The sequence below is a fragment of the Varanus komodoensis genome, unplaced genomic scaffold (genome assembly GCF_004798865.1).
Source record: "Varanus komodoensis strain SLA01 unplaced genomic scaffold, ASM479886v1 scaffold2, whole genome shotgun sequence".
NCBI classification, from domain to species: domain Eukaryota; kingdom Metazoa; phylum Chordata; class Lepidosauria; order Squamata; family Varanidae; genus Varanus; species Varanus komodoensis.
Window position 1 is genome coordinate 20,429,274 of NW_025335568.1, and position 20,427 is coordinate 20,449,700.

The 20,427-nt window shown below is 41.9% G+C and overlaps 2 protein-coding genes across 2 annotated transcripts in view; both read right to left on the reverse strand.

Annotated features, from left to right (window-relative positions):
• Nucleotides 1–1,411: 1,411 nt before the first annotated feature.
• On the reverse strand, nt 1,412–15,801 carry BDH2 (3-hydroxybutyrate dehydrogenase 2). The gene is made up of 11 exons (XM_044428809.1): nt 15,746–15,801; nt 15,146–15,199; nt 13,986–14,065; nt 13,761–13,839; nt 10,031–10,127; nt 9,501–9,609; nt 7,524–7,584; nt 5,378–5,491; nt 4,480–4,538; nt 3,926–4,018; nt 1,412–2,722 (listed from the first exon to the last, which is right to left on the reverse strand). The coding sequence occupies exons 3-11, from the start codon at nt 14,055–14,057 to the stop codon at nt 2,669–2,671; spliced, it is 738 nt and encodes a 245-aa protein (XP_044284744.1). The 5' UTR covers nt 14,058–14,065; nt 15,146–15,199; nt 15,746–15,801; the 3' UTR covers nt 1,412–2,668.
• Nucleotides 15,802–19,089: 3,288 nt separating this feature from the next.
• Nucleotides 19,090–20,427, reverse strand: part of CENPE (centromere protein E) — a 50,312-nt gene continuing 48,974 nt past the window's right edge. Inside the window, 1 exon segment of the mRNA XM_044428500.1 lies at nt 19,090–19,358. Within this exon segment, the coding sequence (XP_044284435.1) occupies nt 19,261–19,358 (98 nt within the window). The 3' untranslated portion in view covers nt 19,090–19,260.

The following is a 20,427-nucleotide window of genomic DNA, read 5'->3' on the forward strand; positions in this document are numbered from 1 at the left end:
ATTATTGTGCACAATTGTATCTTTTGATTGTAATGGAGGGGGAGCCTTCTGTTTGGAGCCTCCCCACCCAAGGCTCCCAAATCAGATTATAAAGAAGAGAAATAACATGCACACTTAAGTAAACTGAGGCAGGCTTCAGAACACCCCAATTTGGATTACAGTAATTTGATAGCAGCCACCTCCTATGCTCTGTGGGAAGAGACATACTTGAGATAGAATTATACCATGTCTTTATTGCAATACTCACTTTAATTTGGTGCCACAGTTGAGAAATGAGGTTGGCTTTTGTGGAAGTGTCATCTGGACTTGCATTTGGCTTGCATCACTCTATCACCATGTCCAGTATGCATTTTCTTCTGCAAAAGGCTACATAAGCAGTCTCGTGGAAGGAGTAAGAAGTGCCTGACTGAACTATGCTGTGCAATCCACACATATTGTATCTGAAACGCATAATCTGTAGGTCCTTTGCCTTTATTGAATTAAGAGGTGTTGACCTCCCATACTGTGCAAAGCTTGCAAACTCCAGATAACCGCAAATACCAGGTTATCATTAAATTGGCCAAATCCATAGCAAGAAATGCACTCCAGTCCTTAAGGACCTCTTTTGCAATGCTTACTCAGCCAACTTAACTGAGTCACTAAGGCAGAAGCCAAGGGAAGGATCCTATTCAACTTGAGCCATACATACTACTCAACCTGAGTCTGCCCAAAGCTGTTGCCCTTTGCTGCTTTCAATTTTAGGTTCATCCACTTCTGCACGATTTTGGATCATGGGACACAGTATGTACAGACCACCTGTCATGTAGCCCCAAGATCTGCTCACAATTCTCTTGGTTTTTGTTGGGAGAGAGAAGGAAGACTGCTTTGGATGCTTGTTCTCGAGGACTGCAGGCTGGGATTCATCAGAATCAGAATGTGAAGCAGAATGGGAGGCAGCCCGGGAATGTGGGCCATGAAACAAGGCACAAGAAACAAGAGAAGCAGAGGTGCTTATCTCAAGGCCATACTCCCCAGGTGGACATGCAGTTCCTGGGAATAATCAAGATGTACAGCTGGTGGGAGGAGACCCTGAGCACGGGAGTTTCTCAGACACAGACCAGGCAGCCCTGGCTCTTGACACATTTATAGAATCAGAGCTTTTCTCTTTTGTTTGCACTATCAACCCTGAAAAATTGTGGTGAAATAAAAAGATAATGTTTGCCCTTAAACTTCATCAGGAAGCTAAATTTCCTCACTTTGGCCTAGCAGAATATATCATTTGCTGTGTGCATTCCACACTTGTGTGAAACACTCCAACCTTTTTGGGCTCATATGGTACAGGTATGGGACTGTCACCTAATGCTTACATATGAATGAGAACATTTAGCAACAAAATAAGGACACATAAACAAAACTAAGAAAATTTGTGTTTTATTGGTAGCATTGGTAGGGTATTGGAGGCATTACTGGAGGATGGCTATGCGTGGCTACTAGTCCTGATGCTATATGCTGCCTCTAGTATCAGAGATGGTATGCCTGCACCAGTCGCTGGAGGACTTGGGGTGGGAGATTATTTTGCCCTCATGTCCTGATTCTGGGATCCTGTGAACAGCTGGTTGGCTATTGGGTGAAAAGAAGGCACCTTGGCCTGCTCCAGCACAGTGCTTCTAATGTTCTTTGGAGTACTCCAGAAAAGTAGTTTGATCTAATGCTCTAGCATCATATTTCTGAAAGTCCCATTTCAGTGATGAATAAGTATACCCATCTTAGCTTTGTAGGTAACTTTGTTCACCCACCTTAACAAACATTGCTTAAAATCTGGTTATTTGTATTCTTCTGGAGGGAAAGAGGGAATATATATCTTCCAAGGAACAAAAAGAAAAAAACAAACTATAACGTCCATCACAAAATGATAGCTCTCATTGTGCATAGTTTAGCACCTAACTGCTCTTCCTCACTTGAAACTAAGTGACTGTACACCCGAGCTTTAAACTAGGAAAGTGCTGCCCCCCTCCCCCCTCCAGGCGTGTGTTAGAGATGGTATGCTTGAAGTCAATGGAAGGGTTCTGTTATCACATTTTGATGGTGACAAGAAAATGACTGTATTAACTGGGTGAAGTATTTCACCACCCTCCCTGTCCAAGGACAAATTTTTTTGCTTTGGCTGCTTTTGGTCTTGTTATTCTGAAGAGCACCTTGAGTGAAGATGTTCAGACTGGGCAGAACAAGTAAGAAACAGATATGCAACATGCATATTTATGGCACTGGCTCCAGCCTTAGTTGTGCTTACAGTCGACCCACTGATAGCAGTGGAAGTTAAGTTAGTTATGACTTACTTGTCCCATTGATTTCAGTAGACTACTCTAAGTATGATTAAGACAGGATCCAACCCATCATGCAGCATGACTTTCACAGGAAAAGATTAGCACATGTCAGAGAGCTCAACCTTCCCCAAGCTGGTGCCCTTCAGATGTGCTGGGCTGCAACTTCCACAGTTTGGAAATTTTGGGACTTACAGTCCAACATCTGGTGGGTACCAGCTTGGTCAAGGAGGTACTTGACAATCAGCCCTCCCCTGTATCTCACATTTTAGTCAATAAGGCTCCGATTATTAAGAGTGCAAGCAGCTCCTTCTTTTGGTCTTCCAGAATCCAAAGAAAGTGGATGGAGTTTCTGCTCAGGTGCCAAGTCACATGCTCCAGCCGCCATCAATGATGCATGCATTGCCAGTCATGTATGCTGACTGAAACAAAGTGAGAGAATGTGGCATTCAGGGCAAAGTACCAGAAATAGAGTTTTGATCAAAGTAGTAGCAGCTTTTTTCAGAAGTTAGTCAGATTCCACAGGTGCTTTTTAATCACAATAAATGAAAATATACTGCCTAATGGATTTTTTTTTTTGCAAGAGAGGGGGTTCTTTCCATGCCAGCTGCAAGTGCATAGGGGAGGAGCCACGATTCCCAGCTCCAAAGTCAGAGTACTGGGAATCTGATCAATTCTGTGCCTCCTCAAGTAATAGCTAGGGGCCACAAAACCATTATTTTCATTACCAGAGTACGGAAGAAATCATCTTGTGATGTGCTAAGGATTACATTTACACGTCAGAGGCCCTGTTATGCACTTAAGCATCTTTATTCAAGATCAACCTTTCCCAGGCTGGTGCCATCCGGATCTTTTGAATTCCATCAGCATGGACCATTGGCCATGCTGATGGAAGCTTAAGCCCAAGACATCTGGAGGGTGCCAGGTTGGGGGAGACTGGCCTTCTGTATGACCTCAGAGGACAAGTTAAGCCATTTTCCATGGGATTCATTGGGACAGTGAATTGATAAATTCCACATGACATGGTTCCTCATGTGCTACTATGATACATTTAGCACATGCTATTTGATTTATCCTGCAGGCTTGCAAGGGAAAATAAGGGGTGAATCACATTATGCTGACAACATCCTCACTGGCTCATATGGTTTTTCTATTAATACAGAGCCAGGAGTCTGTCTCAGCCATGCTACATAAACTTTACCTTCTAATGGCAAAGCAGTATCTTGCCATTTTCAAGTTTTCTGGATTGCTTACTGTGGGCCCATTCCCATTCCCTATGAGGATTTCTCCATCTACCATCAGATGTAGCACCAACTCATCTTGCCAGATTTGAACTAGGGTCTTCATACCTTGCATTTAACTCTTAAAAGCCATTCATACAATTGCCAAGTACAGAAATAGTGTCACATTTAGCTTGGTGCGAAGAGGGTGGGAAGAGTTTTTGAAAAGTTGTGCTAGCCTAAATATGAGTGTCCAGGTATAATTTGGGATGTAATACCCTTCAACTTGCATGCATTGCTTGCTCCAGATTAAAAACCCTGGATATAAGCAGCAGCAGCTGGCTAGTGGATCCAGTTAAGGAAGCAAACATTCAAACAACATGACAGCTGATCCAAAGAACTTACTTCTTCAGAAGCCAGATACACAAAGAGGTGGGCAATTTCTTCAGCATTACCCAGCCTGCCCATCTTTTGCCTCACCAGAAAGTCTTTCAGTGCCTGGGAAAAATGGCTCATATTATTATAATGTTAAGAAGAAAAACTTAAAAAGTAGCTCTTTACTGACCTTTCAAGACATCCCAATATCAGCTGCCTAAAGAGGCTCTCTCACTGCACCTAATGGTCAGGCCAGTGACAGGGCTCTCAGTGAGGCTACACACGTAAGAAAAGCAGCAGCCAGTGACAGGAAACAGAAGCCCTCTCTCCCCAGCAAATTACGTGTGTGCAGTGCTGATGACTGAGCACAAACGAAGAGGACTTTTCTCCACAGATAACCAGGACAGCAAAGACTGCCCATTAAGGATGGTCTGCATTCTGTGGGCTTCAAGATAATTCCCCCTCCACACAAATATACTTTTCATGGCAAAAGTGGTATATTATGGAGCAGGCTTATCAGAACTAGGTGCTACGGGTGTTTCTTCATCATATCTTATGAAATCGTATGAAATAAGATTGATTACCTGTTCTGGATTAGGGCTGGCCTGGATCCTCTCCTGCAGAGAAGGCGTGTCAACGGTGCCTAAAAATATGTCCAAACATTAATTGCCACCATGTTGCATGTGAACACACATGGATCCTCTAACTAAAGTTTTACCTGGGAAAAATCTTACTTTAATACAATGCCCTTGTGGTGATGTTATCAAGGGGTACCCACAAAACATGATCTCCAGAGATTTGATGATATGACCTTTGATCCTTTCATATATGCTGAAATTCTGTTTTCCACAAAAATGTTCAACACATGGGAAGCTTAATTTACGTGGGCAATCCCTACCTGAGGAGCAGCTTCTCTCTTGATATGCTTCTGCGAAAGCACTCAAGAATCTCTTCTGACTGCATTATCCAAATCTTAGCTTCATTCGCTGTCCTAGGGATGCACACTGCCTTTGCTCCCGCGGGCCACACTGGGCAACGCCATGAGGCTGCAAATGCACAAACACCCTCACGTCTATGTCTGGGAATTTCCTTGCTAGCAGTCTTTATCTCCAACCTCCCATGAGATTCCTTTGCTTGCACTAGCAAAAACTACTTCCTCAGCAGTGTGTTAGCACTTGCAGAGGAATCCCTAGGTTTTCTCTGATCTTTCATTGGATATAAGTGAATCATGTACTTTGATCTCTGATGAGAGATCAGGGATGATTAAGGATATAAAAGGGCATATTCAAGAAGGTCCAGCAAGCCACAAGAAATGACTTGTCAGGGTACGTGTAGCCCACAGGCTGCACTTTTTTGAACTCCTGGATTAACAGAGCAAAATAAAATAGGCTGGGAGGAACCGTCACCCTTAAATTGCAGAGCTGTTGCTCCTTTGCACTATCCCACAGGCAGAGAAGACTGAGATCATGGAAAGTTACTTACCAGGACAAACACAGTTGCATCGTATTCCTTTTCCAACAAAGTCAGCAGCTATGGATTTGGTGAGACCAATAACTGCTGCCTTTGAGGTGCTGTAGACACACCTGTTAACAGCTCCTGAGAAAGAACAGGAACTATTATTCTGCAGGAATTGAACTGCACTAAAGGAAAAGAAGACCTATTCGGGTACTCTAGAACCGAAAACAACACTTGGCATTTAAGCCATCTTCCTCTGTCATTAAGCTTGAGATGCTCTACACCACTGTTTTGTTATCTTCTCTAAAGGATGCAATTACCCATGTACTAGCAATCCCTTTAAAATATTTTTTAATGCTAATTTCATCAACACAACTTTGTGTTTTCCCCATTCTGTGCCCATGAGAATGTTGCCTGCTGCACTGAGTGCTAACGTGATGCAGAGTGTTGGACTAGAACTGGGGAGGGTCCAGGCTCAAGCCAATAGAGCCCTAAGGCTTGGGACCACAATACCTGTGGAATGCATCTCGCAACTGCAATCTACCTGGACAGTACAATTAATCTGGGGCCTGGTTCCAACTGCCATCTCTGAAGGGAGCTTGTTTGGTGGCAACCAGGAGAAAGACCTTTTTAATGGAACGCCCCATGGAGAACTGCCTGGTGTCAGCTTTAATACCTTTCAGCAGCAAGTTAACACTGTCATCTATGGCAAGACATTTAATTAGTTTTCTATTACATTGGAGCATTATATGAACTGTTTAACAGAGCTTGTGACTTAATTTCTGTAAACTATTGTAGTTTTCAAAATTTAGCTTTTACATTTTGTATTTTATTATGTTTTAAATGTTATTGTGTTCTGCATTGCATTTTTATTGTATTTTATCTGTTGTTGTGAACCACCCAGAGAGCTTTGCCTATTGAGTAGTAGCCAAAGAGTGGAATAGAAAAGCCTAATTGTTATTATTCTGGTTTCTGCAGCAGCTTTATTTCTGTCTAACTTTTCTATTTCTTATAGATTTTGGAATTCATCTCATTTTGCCTCTGGCACGCTCTTCCACAGTTTCAATATGCTACAAATAGGAGGGAGGGGTAGTTCTCATTACTCAGAAAATGTCAGTTGGAGTATTCTGAAAAGTTTAGCTGGGATGGAAAGCTTTATAAGAGGAGAGTGTGCTTGTACATTTAATAAGTGTGTAAAGAAGGGATTTCCTCAGGTGGAACTGGTCATGCATGCCTCATCTGCTGAAATTCTTGCTTGTGTACCCCTATTAAAGATGCAAGATACCTGTCCCTTTAAAAATGTGGTTAGCCTATATAAACATATTTAAGTCTGTGTTGTAAGTGCTCCATCTCTACAGATGTATCCAAGCTGGCTTGGGTACAACTTTCGATACACCTGGTGATGCTGCAGGATCCTTTCCAGAGTACAAATGCATGGGCTACAATGGATGATTTCAGAGAGCAGCTCTGGGTCTAAAGATCTGGGTCAAGACTAAGTTGATCTGTAGGACAAAGCTCAGCTGGAGCTGTACTGAGGCTGACAGCACCTTACTTCTTATACTGCTATCAGAAACAGCATGCATTTTTTTATTTATTTGCATTTATTATACTATCTTATCTGCTAAAAAGTTATCAAGGTGGTATTGTATTGTCCCATGTTGTGCCTTCTTTGCTGTAGATACCCAACAAAAAACCAACAGTTGTTTCCAGAATGAAATTCTCTCAGTGCCCATGCAGTACAGAATAACACATACGTTTTCTATTATTTACTTTTAAACCCTACTTTTCTTCCTCTTGCAAGGTACTCAAGGCTATTTACATGGCCCCCTCCTCTCCATTTTGTCCTCACAGCAACAGCCTGTGAAGTAAGTTAGGCTTAGAGTCACCCGAAGTACCCAGTTTGGTACATGGCGATGCAGGAACTAGAAACTGGATATCTTGAGTCCCAGTTCTGCACACTAAGCACAATACTGCAATGGCTCATTCTAGGCATGGATAATGATACTCACCATGGAAGAATCGCATGAAATGGCCCTTAAATTAATACCTGACTATAGTCAGTCCCAAAAAGATCAGACCACACATCCAATATGAACAGCCTTGATCCATTCGAACACATATATGCACACCTCAGTACGTAGATACAGTAAAAACTCTATGACTAGTTACTGACCTTTGATGCTGGATGCCACAGAAGACATGTTGATAATGTTTCCAGATTTTTGCTCAAGCATCTTGAAAAAAATCCAAAGATAATATGTTATGATGGCAAAAGACTCGATGGTGTCTCAAGACCAAGATGGAACTTCAGTTTCACATTACAGATTCGAAGATAGGGTTTGACTTTTCAGATGCTTGGAACATTATTATTTAGGCAGGAAATATCATTATCATTCATTTATTTGTTGTTTGCAGTTTTTCTGTACTGCCTTTCATTAAAAATTTCATTGTCAGCATCCTTGTCAGTATTCTATGAGGACCATAAAAGGTTTAATATAATATACAAAGGGAAGTCCTGCAGGCAATTCATCTCATCCCTGTGCTAGCAGTCAAGCCCTTTGCATAGTCGTTTGGGATATTGAACTGGAATGTCCTATAGGGTCCAAGTGGCAGACTATGGCACTAGAACTGATACCTGAAATTTCAGTGGACAACAGATGATGTCTTATTCAACAAAAATGTGTCTTCCATATTTATTGGACACCACCATGTCTCCTTAAGAAGAGTTTGTCTATGTCAGCCAATTACTGGAAGTATAATACCACAAATCCTTTTTAAATCATATGTTTTGGCAATATTTAGTTGTAGTAGATGTTCTACCACTATGTGAGAGACCATCCCAACATAAAGAATGGGAAGTTGTTCCAGACGAGGAGGTTCTTTAAAATATCTATTTCATAAAATACATTAGTGGGTCAGGTTGAGTAAATAAAGACAAGCATTTATGTATTTATGTATTTATTTATTTAGTAAGCATCTAATGCCACCCCATTCGCCGAAGCCTCGGGGCGGCTTACAACAATAAATAAATCCATATTAAACATATAAAAACAATATAATTGGAGATGTCCTGGCCAAAACTATAAAATCAATAAATAAAGCTAACAATTAAAATGACGTTTAAATAAAAAGGTCTTGGCCTGGCGCTGAAAAACAAATAACGACGGCGCCAGGCGGACCTCTCTGGGGAGCACATTCCATAGATTGGGCGCCACCGCAGAGAAAGCCCTCCTCTGAGTACTTACCCTCCTAATTTCCTTCATGGAGGGTTCCCAGAGAAGGGCCTCTCCCGCTGATCTCAAGGGGCGGGCAGGCGGGCGTATATGGATGTAAGTGCTCCTTCAGGTAACCAGGACCCAAGCCGTTTAGGGCTTTATAGGTCATCACCAACACCTTGAATTGGGACTTCAATGGGGAGCCAGTGAAGCTGACAGAGGACTGGAATCATGTGAACATAATGCCCAGTCCCCGTCAGCAGCCTGGCAGCTCTATTTTGCACCAGTTGAAGTATCCGGACCAATTAATTGCTATTAATCAGGAGGCCAGAGTAAATGGCAATATAGAATTTTTAAACTGAATCTGGAGACGAGGAAACACACTAATAAGGCAATTATACTTCACAAATATGCAGTTCGCAATAGGCTTCATAGAGCATTCCTGGGATCAAATTCCCCAGTTATATTCAAGAAAATAAATAAATTGGAATTATTTAATTTAGTTCCCTTCATTTTGATTCAGACCAATGAGTACAGTTTTTTTTACTTCCCCTTTCAGTACAAAGGTTGTAGTGTACTGGCTACTAAAAGATTAATTAGTCTTTAATTAGTATATTAATTAGTCCCCAGTTTGAATGTCACCTCTGCCACTCTAACCTACTAGGGAGCCCCAATCAAGCTTTGCTTCGCCTCAGTCTTCCCATCTGTGTTATGGGGGGCAATAATATTGGCTTCCCTTATAGGGTGATTCCTAGGATTGTGATGCATTGCCTTAAATACGAGACAGATGAAGCATGATGAATGTTGGAAGGCTCATACAAAAGCTAAATATGAGTACAGCTTGCCTCTCCCTCCTTTGCTTTCCTTAAAACAGCCTTCTGCTGTTCACACACTGAACTTCCCATCTCAAAGTTGGAGAGAAAGGTTAGTCTCACCTTAGGCAGGAAAGTTTTAATCATCAGATACATGCTGCGAATATTAATATTCATTGTGAAATCCCAGTCCTTTTCCTCACAATCCAAAATGGTCCCATGATGGACAAACCTAGTACAAAAGATGTATGGAAAAATATTTAGAAGAAGAAAAAACTTGACACATTAAATGCGACAACACATTTAACATCGTATCGAAATGTGGCTCTCAGTGTGGTTAAACATGCAGTCTTATGTGTTTAGGCACAAAAAAGCCATAGCTGAAAAGGGCACGTTGGGAGTTTAAGTTTCTTTTATTTTCAAAATCTAGATATACATAGGATTGCACCTTAAGAGCATAAGGAAATGGGCACAGAACAGAGTTTGGGAATGTGCTATGCTGCAGTATTACCAAGCTAAATGTAAATATTATGAATGAGACCAGCTGTAGGAAAAGCAAGATCAGGCTGATTTTTTTTAAAAGTGTATTAGTTTCTACCACAAGAAATATAGCACAAGGAAAAGCAGCTAAAAGTCTGACAGCCATATCTTACCCTGCAATATTACAAAGAACATCAATTCTTTTTATTTCCTTGGCCAGATTTTCAATTTGTTCTTTGTTGGTGACATCCAGCACCCGAACCTGAATGCCTGTTAAAAATATTTACGTAAAATATGCTGCAGTATGAATTGAGATATTCGTATGATAAAGGAAGTATAACAAGTTTTTTCTGCATGTAAGTATGAGTATAGAAGAGACCAAAACACAGAAAGAGATCATACTGGCTGGCCCCACAAGCAATCCTCGCATCCTTTTTAAGCTTCACTTGGAAAATACAAATATGGGATTCACCCGTTCTCCCCTTGCAGCCACATCTGGAGTTCAGGTGGCCAGTTACAATGCAGCAGTGTAGAAGAGGGAATTTTAGCAGCGTAGCCTCAGACTGAACTGCAACTGCCAAAATGCTCACTTCTACACAACTCTTAAAAGCACAGCAGCCCTGTCTCCTTTTGTATCTGGGCAACCTGTCTGGAGCATGCATGTAACTCATATCATAATACCTTGAATTTGGCTGTGGATCACATATTTCCCCTGTGCTGTTTATGAAAACAAATGGGAAAGATGCACCAGGAAGAATGAAATCCACAGCATGTTCATGTTCTCCTGTTAGTGTCAGTGGGATGGGGGTTTATTAGGCATGTGAGGGGGAGAGGTTTTTTGTGCAAGGGGCCACAACTGAGGAGGGAAGGCATAAAGACCCCCTCCCAACATGCTCTGCTTAGTGATGGGATGGTAAATTTGGAATCCTGGAAGCACTAGCCCATAGCCACCCCACAAGGAGAGCCCAAAAATCCAGGCAGCTGAATTGTCCATATCAAGAAACCCGCTAAAACTGTTTCATCTTCCATTACAGCAGGTCTTTTGAGAGGCAAATGATGTAACCCCCCACTCCTTTTGGCATTTAACCAGGAAGAGTGGGCTACTGTGTTTTTCATTCAGCCCAGCAGGCTGCAAAGAAAGATCCACAGAAGAGAGAAAGTCTGCAGGTTACCAACTGGGATCGTTCCTAATTTGACTGCAGGCTCAAGCTGGAAGTGAATGAATGCATCCAAGTTCCCCACCACCACCAAAAGGAACTACACACCATCCAGATAAGGGCTTTTTCTAACTTCTGTAGCCCCATTTAGGCCTAGTAAATACATGAGCAGGGCCCTATCCAGCCTTGTTCTCATAGCCCTCTAAGAGTGGAGGTTGGCTACAAAGAGGAGGGTTTCTCCTGCCTGTGGGGGCTCTCCACAGATCCCAGTACACTGATTTTTATTGCTATACATTCAGTTTTGCACAAAAACACTGGAAAGGTAGTTTACTGTCAAACAGTATATTTCCCCAGGTAAGCCACAAAGACAGATGACTCACAAAAGTACTAGGAATGATTTCCTATGCACTTCAAAGCCCAAATATATTTTTCAAAATCCACACCCAGCTGCCTGCAGCTAAAAAGCTACAGCTAAAATGTTATGAATAATGCTGATGACAAAGCATGCATTGCAGAAGTAGTCACCTCTTCGACTTTTTCACGTTTTGCTGTGTTACAACCTGGAATTAAAATGGATTCAATTGGCATTGTTACCAGCTGATAGACACAAGATACACAACACTGTGAAGGTGCAGGTTATTTTTTATTGTGGCTCAAAAGTTAAGTGAACAAAAAGAAATCAGTCTTTGTTGGTTGCATCAGTATTTCCCCATATCAATACTCAGAAGAAACACCTTTTACAGCAATCACAATTGTAAGTCTTCCTGAGTAGGTTTCTATGCTGCAAGGTTTGCTCATTCTTCAGGCAAAACTGCTCCAGCTCTGTCCGGGGCGGCGGGGCAGGGGGGACTGCCAGTGACCAGCAACGTCCAAGTCTTGCCACAGATTTATAGTCAGACTGAGGTCCTCACTCTGATTGAACCATTCAGGTTCTTGTTCTGAGACCACTCCAGTGTTACTTTGGCTGTGCATTTAGGATCATGGTCCCTTCCAGAGGTGAACCTCTGCCCCAGTGGCAGGTCCCCAGCAGACTGAATCAGGTCTTCTTCCCCTAGAATTGCTTTTTGTTGGTCTTCCTGCATCTTGCTGATGAGCTTCCCAATCCCTACTGAGGAAAAGCATCCCCAGAACAAGATGCTGCCATCACCAAGCTTCACTGTGGGGATAGCATCCCCAGAGAAATGAGCTCTGTTGGCCTTGTGCCACACATTGTGTTTTGCAAGCTAGGCCAACAAGTTCAGGTCTAGTCTCATCAGACCAGACAACATTTTGCCATGTTTGCTGTGTCTCCCACAAGCCTTTTGGAAAACTGCAAATGAGCACTGATATGGGTTGTTTCAGTAACGGGCTTCTCCTCACCACTCCTCTATAAAGCCCCTCTTTGTGGACCGTCCTAGTAATAGTTATCCCATGGACGGTGTTGCCCAGCTCAGTTGCCTATCTCTGCAGATCCTTTAAGTTGCCATCAGCTGGTTGCTTGTTTCCTCTAGGTAATGCTCTCCTTACTGAGGCACTGAATTTTGGTGGATGAGCTTCTCTAGGCAGAGCCACATTCTTTCCATTTTGTATTAATGGATGTTCAGAGTTTGGATTTTTAATAACCCAATCCTGATTGGTGTTTCTGCATAATTTCATCACAGAATTGTTTTGATAGTTCCTTGGTCTTCATGATGCTCACCTGGGACCATTCAGAAACAGGTGTATTTAATCTGATATCATGTGGTACTGGAATGGCACACAGGTGGACTGCTTTACTTACAGTCGTGATTTCTGGAGGCAGTGGGTTGCACCAGAACTTATTCAAGCATGTTATGGTAAAGGGAGTGAATACTTAGGTAGCTAACAAGTTAACCTTTGTGCCACAATAAATATATTTTGCACCTTCATAGTGTTGAGCATCTTGTGTACTTCTTAGCAAAAGTGTCAATTAAATCCATTTCAATTCCAGGCTGTAACACAACAAAATGTGGAAAAGTCAAAGGGGTGTGTGTAAATGCTTCTAGAAGGCATTATATGGACACACAGAGAGAAAGAGCATGTGTATTCTTTGAATCTTTGGTTCAAGCTCATTTGTGCTCTGAAAAGGTTCAGGTTAACTGCTTTAGCATTTGTTGGAGGCTAGGGAAGGGAGAAATTAATAGAAAATGTTCCAGCAAACAATGTTAAAGACTAAATGTATAGCAATAGCCGATACAGGCAAGCCTCACCATTTTCAGGAATTCTCCCCCACTCCCCACGCCAGGAAGTGAGCACAATGGAAGGGATGATCCAGTTGACTTGGATCTAGGAGACCACTCCTAAAGGTCTAGTACCCTCAAGCAGCTGCTGAGGCCCAGGACCCATGGCTTCTTGTGGGTGCAGTGCTCTGTCATGCTGTATACCTGCCTGGCATGGCAAGCAGTGACAATAAGGAGCAGCTGCCCCTGTGACTGGCTTACTCACCTGCCCTCTCTGCTGTCTCCTGGGGCTTGACCTCCACGGTCTGCCAGAGAGATGGCCGTGAGTGAGCAGGGCAAGGGTGCTCAGTTGCTTTCCCTCCCCACCTGCACGTTGCCTTGCCCCAGCTGCTGCCCACAGGGGAAAGGCAAATCGCACCAGAAAGTACCACTGTCACCACCCTCTGTCTTTGGGTGGCAGAGTGGGCAAGCAAGCTGAGCAGTAGGAAAGAGGCTCACAGAAGGCATCCTGCTGAGCCATCTCCTCCCTCAAAGCACTCTAGTTCCAGATAACTCAAGGAAATACATACCTGGATGGCCTTCCAGTTCTCGGAGTTTGGTTTCATCGATGTCTGTAGCAATGACCTCAGCTCCTTCCTTGGCAAAAGCCTTTGAAACAAAACGATCAATAGTTATTCCTCCATGGCTGCTTCCTGCTCCCCATGAAGGCAGGGCTAGGGCCATGCTGCTTTAGGAAACAAATTACACAGTCCCCTCACCCCTCTCCACCAAGAGGAAATTATTTGCAGACTTACCAGGGCCGTGGCTCGGCCAATTCCTTGGGCTGCAGCAGACAGCAGTATTACTTTCCCATCAAGTCGCCCCATTGCGTACCCTGTAGGTGATTTCAAACAGGTTGTAGCATCTAATTAATAGGCACCAGTTCCGATGGAACCGCTGGTGCGGCTTGGACTGGATCTTGAGCCCAAATCCAGGACTCCAAAGTCCAGAGGGCTCCCAAAGGACCACCAAGAATGTCAGATGCAGAAACAAGCGCCATTTCATTCCAGTAATTATAACAGCACTGTGATTTCAGTGAGCTTATAAACACAAAACTGGAATTGGATATAAAAAACCACTTTGAGCAAGTTTGGAGAACAGTTTTTCTGCTGCTGTTGCTCAAACATAAGGAATGCAGAAGCAGTTTTCGTACGTGGATGGTAGTTGAAGCCCTTTCAAGAGAAATGTCGTCTGTGTGCTTCGTAACTGAAGTAATACGAGCAGCCACTTAAACAGGGCCCCTACAAGACCATGAAGTCCAGGGTCTAAAATGCCAAAGCTGCTTCACTGGAAGGAGCAGTTGTAGGAAACCTATGTTATGTTTTACATTGATTATAGAACCATTTGTGCAATTCATTTCAAGACACTTGCATAGCATTTTGTATACCCTAATATTTATGGAGATGATCTGCTGATGTTAGCAGACAATTTATATGGCCAATTAAATTGAGATCGGCGGCAGAGGCCCTTCTCCGGGAGCCCTCTGTGAAGGACATTAGGAGGGTGAGTACCCGGAGGAGGGCTTTCTCTGCGGTGGCACCCAATCTATGGAATGCGTTCCCCAGAAAGGTCCACCTGGCGCTATCGTTATTTGCTTTTCGGCGCCAGGCCAAGACCTTTTTATTTAAACGTCATTTTAATTGTTAATATTATTTATTGATTTTATATCTATGGCCAGGACATCTCCAATTATATTGTTTTATATGGTTGTGTATTTATTTATTGTTGTGAGCCGCCCCTCGGCTTCGGCAAATGGGGCGGCATAGAAGCTTACTAAATAAATAAATAAATAAATAATTCACATGGTTTATTTGGCAAGTATATTTCTTTTTTGCTCTTCACATCTTTGCAGCTATACATAACTTCATTGAATTATAATCAGGAAGAATAGGTGATATATAATTGCACAACTTACTGTTTTATAATGTCTTGAACAGATCTGCCTGTTTCTTCACTTTTTAGGAGCCCCCTGAAATAAACCAAATACAACTTATGCTTTGGTTCAACATACTAAATTCCATTTAATCCCCATTTAGTTTTATCTCCATATATACATTTTATCAGTTAACAACACCTAAAACCTGATCTGGTTGGAGCAGGTCCACTGGTCAAGTTCCCAACCCCTCTTCCACTAGTTGGCTGCACTTGCTTTAAGAACGTCTAGGAGTAGGCTCTCTATTCTCGACACAGGAACTTTTTCACAATAAACCAGAAAACAATGCCTATTCATGTATATTGCATAAGAGAAGATGCACAACTTTTGGAGTAGCTTCTGAAATATCTGCTGAAAAATACTGCAGAAGCAAATGCGTATGCATTTGGCATGATGATTGCTTTGGTTTCTCACATGTTAAAAACATAAAAAGGCAGAGATACGTCCAAGCTAGCTCTATATGCTAAAGATGCTGAGAGCTGCAACTGAATCCTCATTCATGAAAGCCAAACTGCTGGACACATTTGAGAGATTATTGTTACTTATAACTAACAAAAAAGGTAAACAGAAAAACAAACTTACCGAAGGAATTCAGGAAAGACACTTTGTGAAGACCTTTGCCCAGGAGGCAGTTGCATGTTTTTCAGAAAGCATGCTGGGATTTGTAGTAAATTGCCAAATTATTTTTGAGTTTGATTCATTACAGTTGCAACAGTGTATATACTGCCATCTAGTGAGGACCTGCATCATATGGCAAGAATGAAAAGCTTCAAACAGCTTCCACGGAAGCAATAGCAGGACGAAGTAGGACAATGTTCAGTTAACTGTAGCAGTATTTAAACCCCTCCAATGCAACCAGAATAATATAACTAGAATCAGAGTTACTGTTGAAGTGTATAAACCAAACACTAGGTTTAATATTTAGCCAGCATATTGCATTTCTTGTCTTGATCAATTGCCAGACTGGGAAGATGGAGTTCATAAACACTGTCAAGTAGAGTTGAACTTGTTATGAATAAGCATGAACTATGGCAGTTCAGATTGTGTTGTTGCAGCCCTGGCTGCATTTCCATGGATGCACCATGAAGAGAAACCAGCCTTGTAACCCATGAGGTAGATGCTGCTTAGTAAGAAACTTTGAACAGTAGGATGGTCTCACCCTGTCTCATGCAAGAGTTGGCCCTAGCCTGGATTTACGCGATTCATCTTTACAATTACGATGAAGAAAAACGCATCAAGTCTTGGTTATCCTCCCAACAGTTGTACACCCTTGTCTCAGGCAACAGATGGAGGACCGAGATCAGGGGAATTGGTACTGCAGCTATATCTCATTGATCAGCCACCAGGTTAGGCAGCTATCACCACCACCGTTTCCTGCCCTCTGTGGTGGAGCACTGCTGCTATTGCATTTGCTGATGCAAAAAGGTTACTGGCAGCGATGGGCACACTCCCTTCAACTGGCCCGATATTTTGACCTCCCTGGCTCAGGTCTCAGCCTACTAGCAAAGCTGTGTGAAACTCCCAACACTTTGCCTGGGTCACCTCAAATTCACACTTGGTTGAGCAAAAATCAAACCAGAAGATCTTTCAGAAGATCGCAGTATCATTTGCAAGAGAAACATTATAAATATTTAATTTCAAAAAGGCATACAGCAAATGCAGTTTTTAAAAAATATCTGGGCATAAAATTTGAGCACATTTTCCATGGAGACTTTTTTTTGACACAATACAGTATAGAATTGATACAGAACAAACTTTAGAGAAGAAAACTGAGAACTGAATGAAATTGAGCTGGACAGGTTCACCCATTCCTCGCTGAGAAGTGAGTAGGTTTTAGCAATGCATACTCCAGTATTTTAAGATTTTGTACAAAATGCAGTGGTAGTGATCAGCTAATCGTTTGCTGAACCAGATGGTGGGGAGGGGCTACAGATCTTGATGCATGCTAAGTCCTAGGAACAGATAAAATTCAGTTCTTTATAAAGCCTAACTGCTTTATCTCAGAATAGACAAAACGTTCTGAAAATCAATGTCCCTACAGGAAATCTACATGCTCTTTGTTAACACTGAGTCAGACAGTTTTGCCTCAGACTATATAATTTTGCCTTCCTTATCTAGGATTAAGACTTCCCATCCATTTTTCTTTAGAAGCACGATGTACCAAATAAATTGAATACATTGAAAGCATCATCCAAGGCAGTACACTCAGAACAATAGTTTTCTTCCAGAGATTATTGTAAACAAAGCAAAATTCATTTTCTGTGAGAGGCTTTGTGACATTCTTTTGCCACCAGAAAGTGGTGGTGAATCTGTTGCTATAAGAAACGTGGGAAAGCTAGATGCATAACCTGCAGTAGAAGTTCAGAATAACCAGCTTACTAAATTTAATACTGTAGATTTATGATGACACTATAAAAAGATTGAGTGAATACTTCAACCTTGTATTGCACAAGAATTCCTTTGCTCCAAAATTGCAACAGCACCTGTATAAACCTGTAGCCTAAAATTACCAGATAACTTTAAATATAGTTATGGTTTTACTGGCTATCCTGCAGAGAACGGGCTTTACAAATGACTTGTTTCCATGCAGGCAGGATGACAAAAAAATTGCATGGATATCTAGGTCCTCAGATATGTAGATCCTCATTGCCATCAAATATTCATATATTTGATAGCAACGAGAACATTAGGGGCCAGATTCAAACTTCATCCTGCCTAGAATAAACCCACTGAAATTCAAGGCATAAGTCCATCATCACTAACTGAAGCCCCATGGATTGCAATGTTTTTTCTCTAGGTATGCCTACATTGGCTCCAATCCAACGTCATCAGCGATTCACAGGGCATAGACAACTTGAATTGTAGATGCTTCATTCTACAATTTGTATCTGTATTATACAATGCAACAAATAGTTGGGGATGATGGGATTGGTGGGACAAAACATCTGGAGGACCACAATTTCCCACCCGTTACATAGTAATTTACTAATGTGAATTTTGTACTCCTGAAGCAATAGAGATATCCATAATACTGTTTTTTGCTGAGGAATTCTTCAGGTGAGGCTGCAACAGACCTGCTCAATTAGTTCTGATCTTCACTGCCCACTGATACATTTGTTAACCCTCTTTCTTTGTTTTTTTTTAGTAAGGATACTGAGGTGAAAAAACAATTCCATGACAGCCAGTATGTGTAATAGTGGGAGGGCTGGACTGGGGACTTGGGAGCCTGGGGTTCCAGTCCCTGTTCAGCCATGAAATTCACGAGGTGACTTGGGCCGGTCACCTACTCTCAGCCTAACCTACCTCACAAGACTGTTGTGAGGATAAAAATAGAGAGGCGTAAGACCACGTTAACTGCCTTGGGTTCCTTGCAGGAAAAAAAGGCATGGTGGAAAGATAATAAGTTATACATTACAAGCATAAACCACTCAATTCACCACATTCAGGAAAGGACCTCCTTGCATTTCTACAACTCCATGACTTGTTGAAAAGATGCATGAGGGGGCATGCATTCAAAATCCTCAGAGCTGTATGAACAGACCAGATGTGTGCAAAGATGAGCACATAAATTCTCCATGGATCTTGGGCCAGTCAGAATCTCCTTGAGCCCAACATACATTTCTGTGAGCAAAGAACCCCTTCATATGACTCAGCATATAGGCAACTAGTGTGTCCAATGTCCATGTCCTTTTATAACAGATGAGGGATTTAAGAGAAAAGCCCTCATCTAAATTAAACAAAGCAATCTAACAACTTTGACTGAAGAAAAGGCAGACAGAACTATGCAGAAGTTTGGGAAAAGACTAACAAGTGGTTAAGATTTTGGAGGAGCACTGTAGGACAATGACTTCACTTGGAACAACAGGAGTATTTGTGCAAAACCTTTATTTATAAAATGTTAGAATACAATAAAAAATGGATCAAGTAAGCAGATAAACATCCCCAAAAAGGAGGATGGGGAAAAATCATTCTATAGAATAAATTGAAATGTTCAAAGGGAAGGCAAGTCTATTTCCTCGGCGGAGACTAAACTCCTCAACAGAATTTAGTGGTCTTGTCCAGAAAGTATTCTTTAGCATCCACAAAAGAACCAAGTGTTACTGTGTCTTACAGTTAGGCGCAGCATCTTTATTTGCTGTGGCAATCCAATGCTTAAGATTGTTTTCAGTGGATTCTTGTACTGCAGATCCTGTATCTGTTCAAGACAAGAACATGTTAAAGTTGCACTTGTTACCCAAGAAGCTGTAATTGCTGCCAAAGGTGCTTCTACCAAGTAGTGCTCAGGCAGGTAAATGCCTATGCAACCAACAAGCGCCAGGTTGTTACTGTTGACTTAACTATTGTACCACCATAAAAATATTTTGCACCTCCAGAATATTGAGTATCTTGTATACATCAAGTGGTAACACTGTTCATTAAATATATTTTAGTTCCAGGTTGTAACACAACAAAATGTGGAAGAATTAAAGGGCCTGGAGAGGGGAGGTGAATACTTTTGCAAGGCAGCTAAATGCTTTCAAAACAGCTGTAAATATGGGATACAACCAGACCAAGAGGGGATTGAAACCTGCACAAACCTCTTGTTCTAAGTTTTATATTGGGACAAACACAGCATAATCTTTGTATTAGTGCTCAAAAGCCAAAATAAAAGATGAGTTGAATTTTAATTTAAAACAGTGATGCAAAGAGTATGGCCCCAGGGGCTGCAAGCAGCCCTCCACACCTTCTGCAGGAAAAAAAATGATTAAAAACTTTTTTGGAAGGAGTGATGCTTAAGCTGCCAAAACTAGCAGGCTGGGCTGCATTGCAACTATATTGCAAGGTAGGTTAAATTGTCTCTTATTTAACTCTCAGAAGAGGCTGATTTCTAGAATGGTGAGAGTTTTGACCATGGCAACCTAACCAGGTTCAACATTTCAAATGTTTAGTGAACCTGCATCCTTTGAGATTAATTGGGTGCAGGCAGAGATAATTTGGCACCAGCTGACTGCTCAGGTTCCAAGATGAACCGAGATGCCAATAAACAGCAAGACTGTGGAGAGATGAAACTGCCACCAAGCTGGAGCATGGCAGATTATGACTGGAGGAAGTAAAGCCTGCTGGGCAATTTGTACAAGCTTTCAGAGAGCTGTTTTAGAAAAAAAACCCCTCTAAAACAAAGTAAGAACTGCCGTAGGCAAATCACAAGGATTAAATCTACTGAGTAGATGAATAGGCCGTGCTACCACATGTTGCTTAACTTCACAGACAGCAGAAACAAACCA

What these genes read in the sequence shown, in the direction of transcription:
- BDH2 (XM_044428809.1), bottom strand. Translation starts at nt 14,057, where the DNA reads ATGGGGCGACTTGATGGGAAAGTAATACTGCTGTCTGCTGCAGCCCAA. An exon ending in AGAACTGGAAGGCCATCCAG is followed by an intron (nt 10,128 to 13,760) that starts GTATGTATTTCC and finishes TATTTTTAACAG; the next exon opens with GCATTCAGGTTCGGGTGCTG. An exon ending in CCAGCCCTAATCCAGAACAG is followed by an intron (nt 4,019 to 4,479) that starts GTAATCAATCTT and finishes CATTTTTCCCAG; the next exon opens with GCACTGAAAGACTTTCTGGT.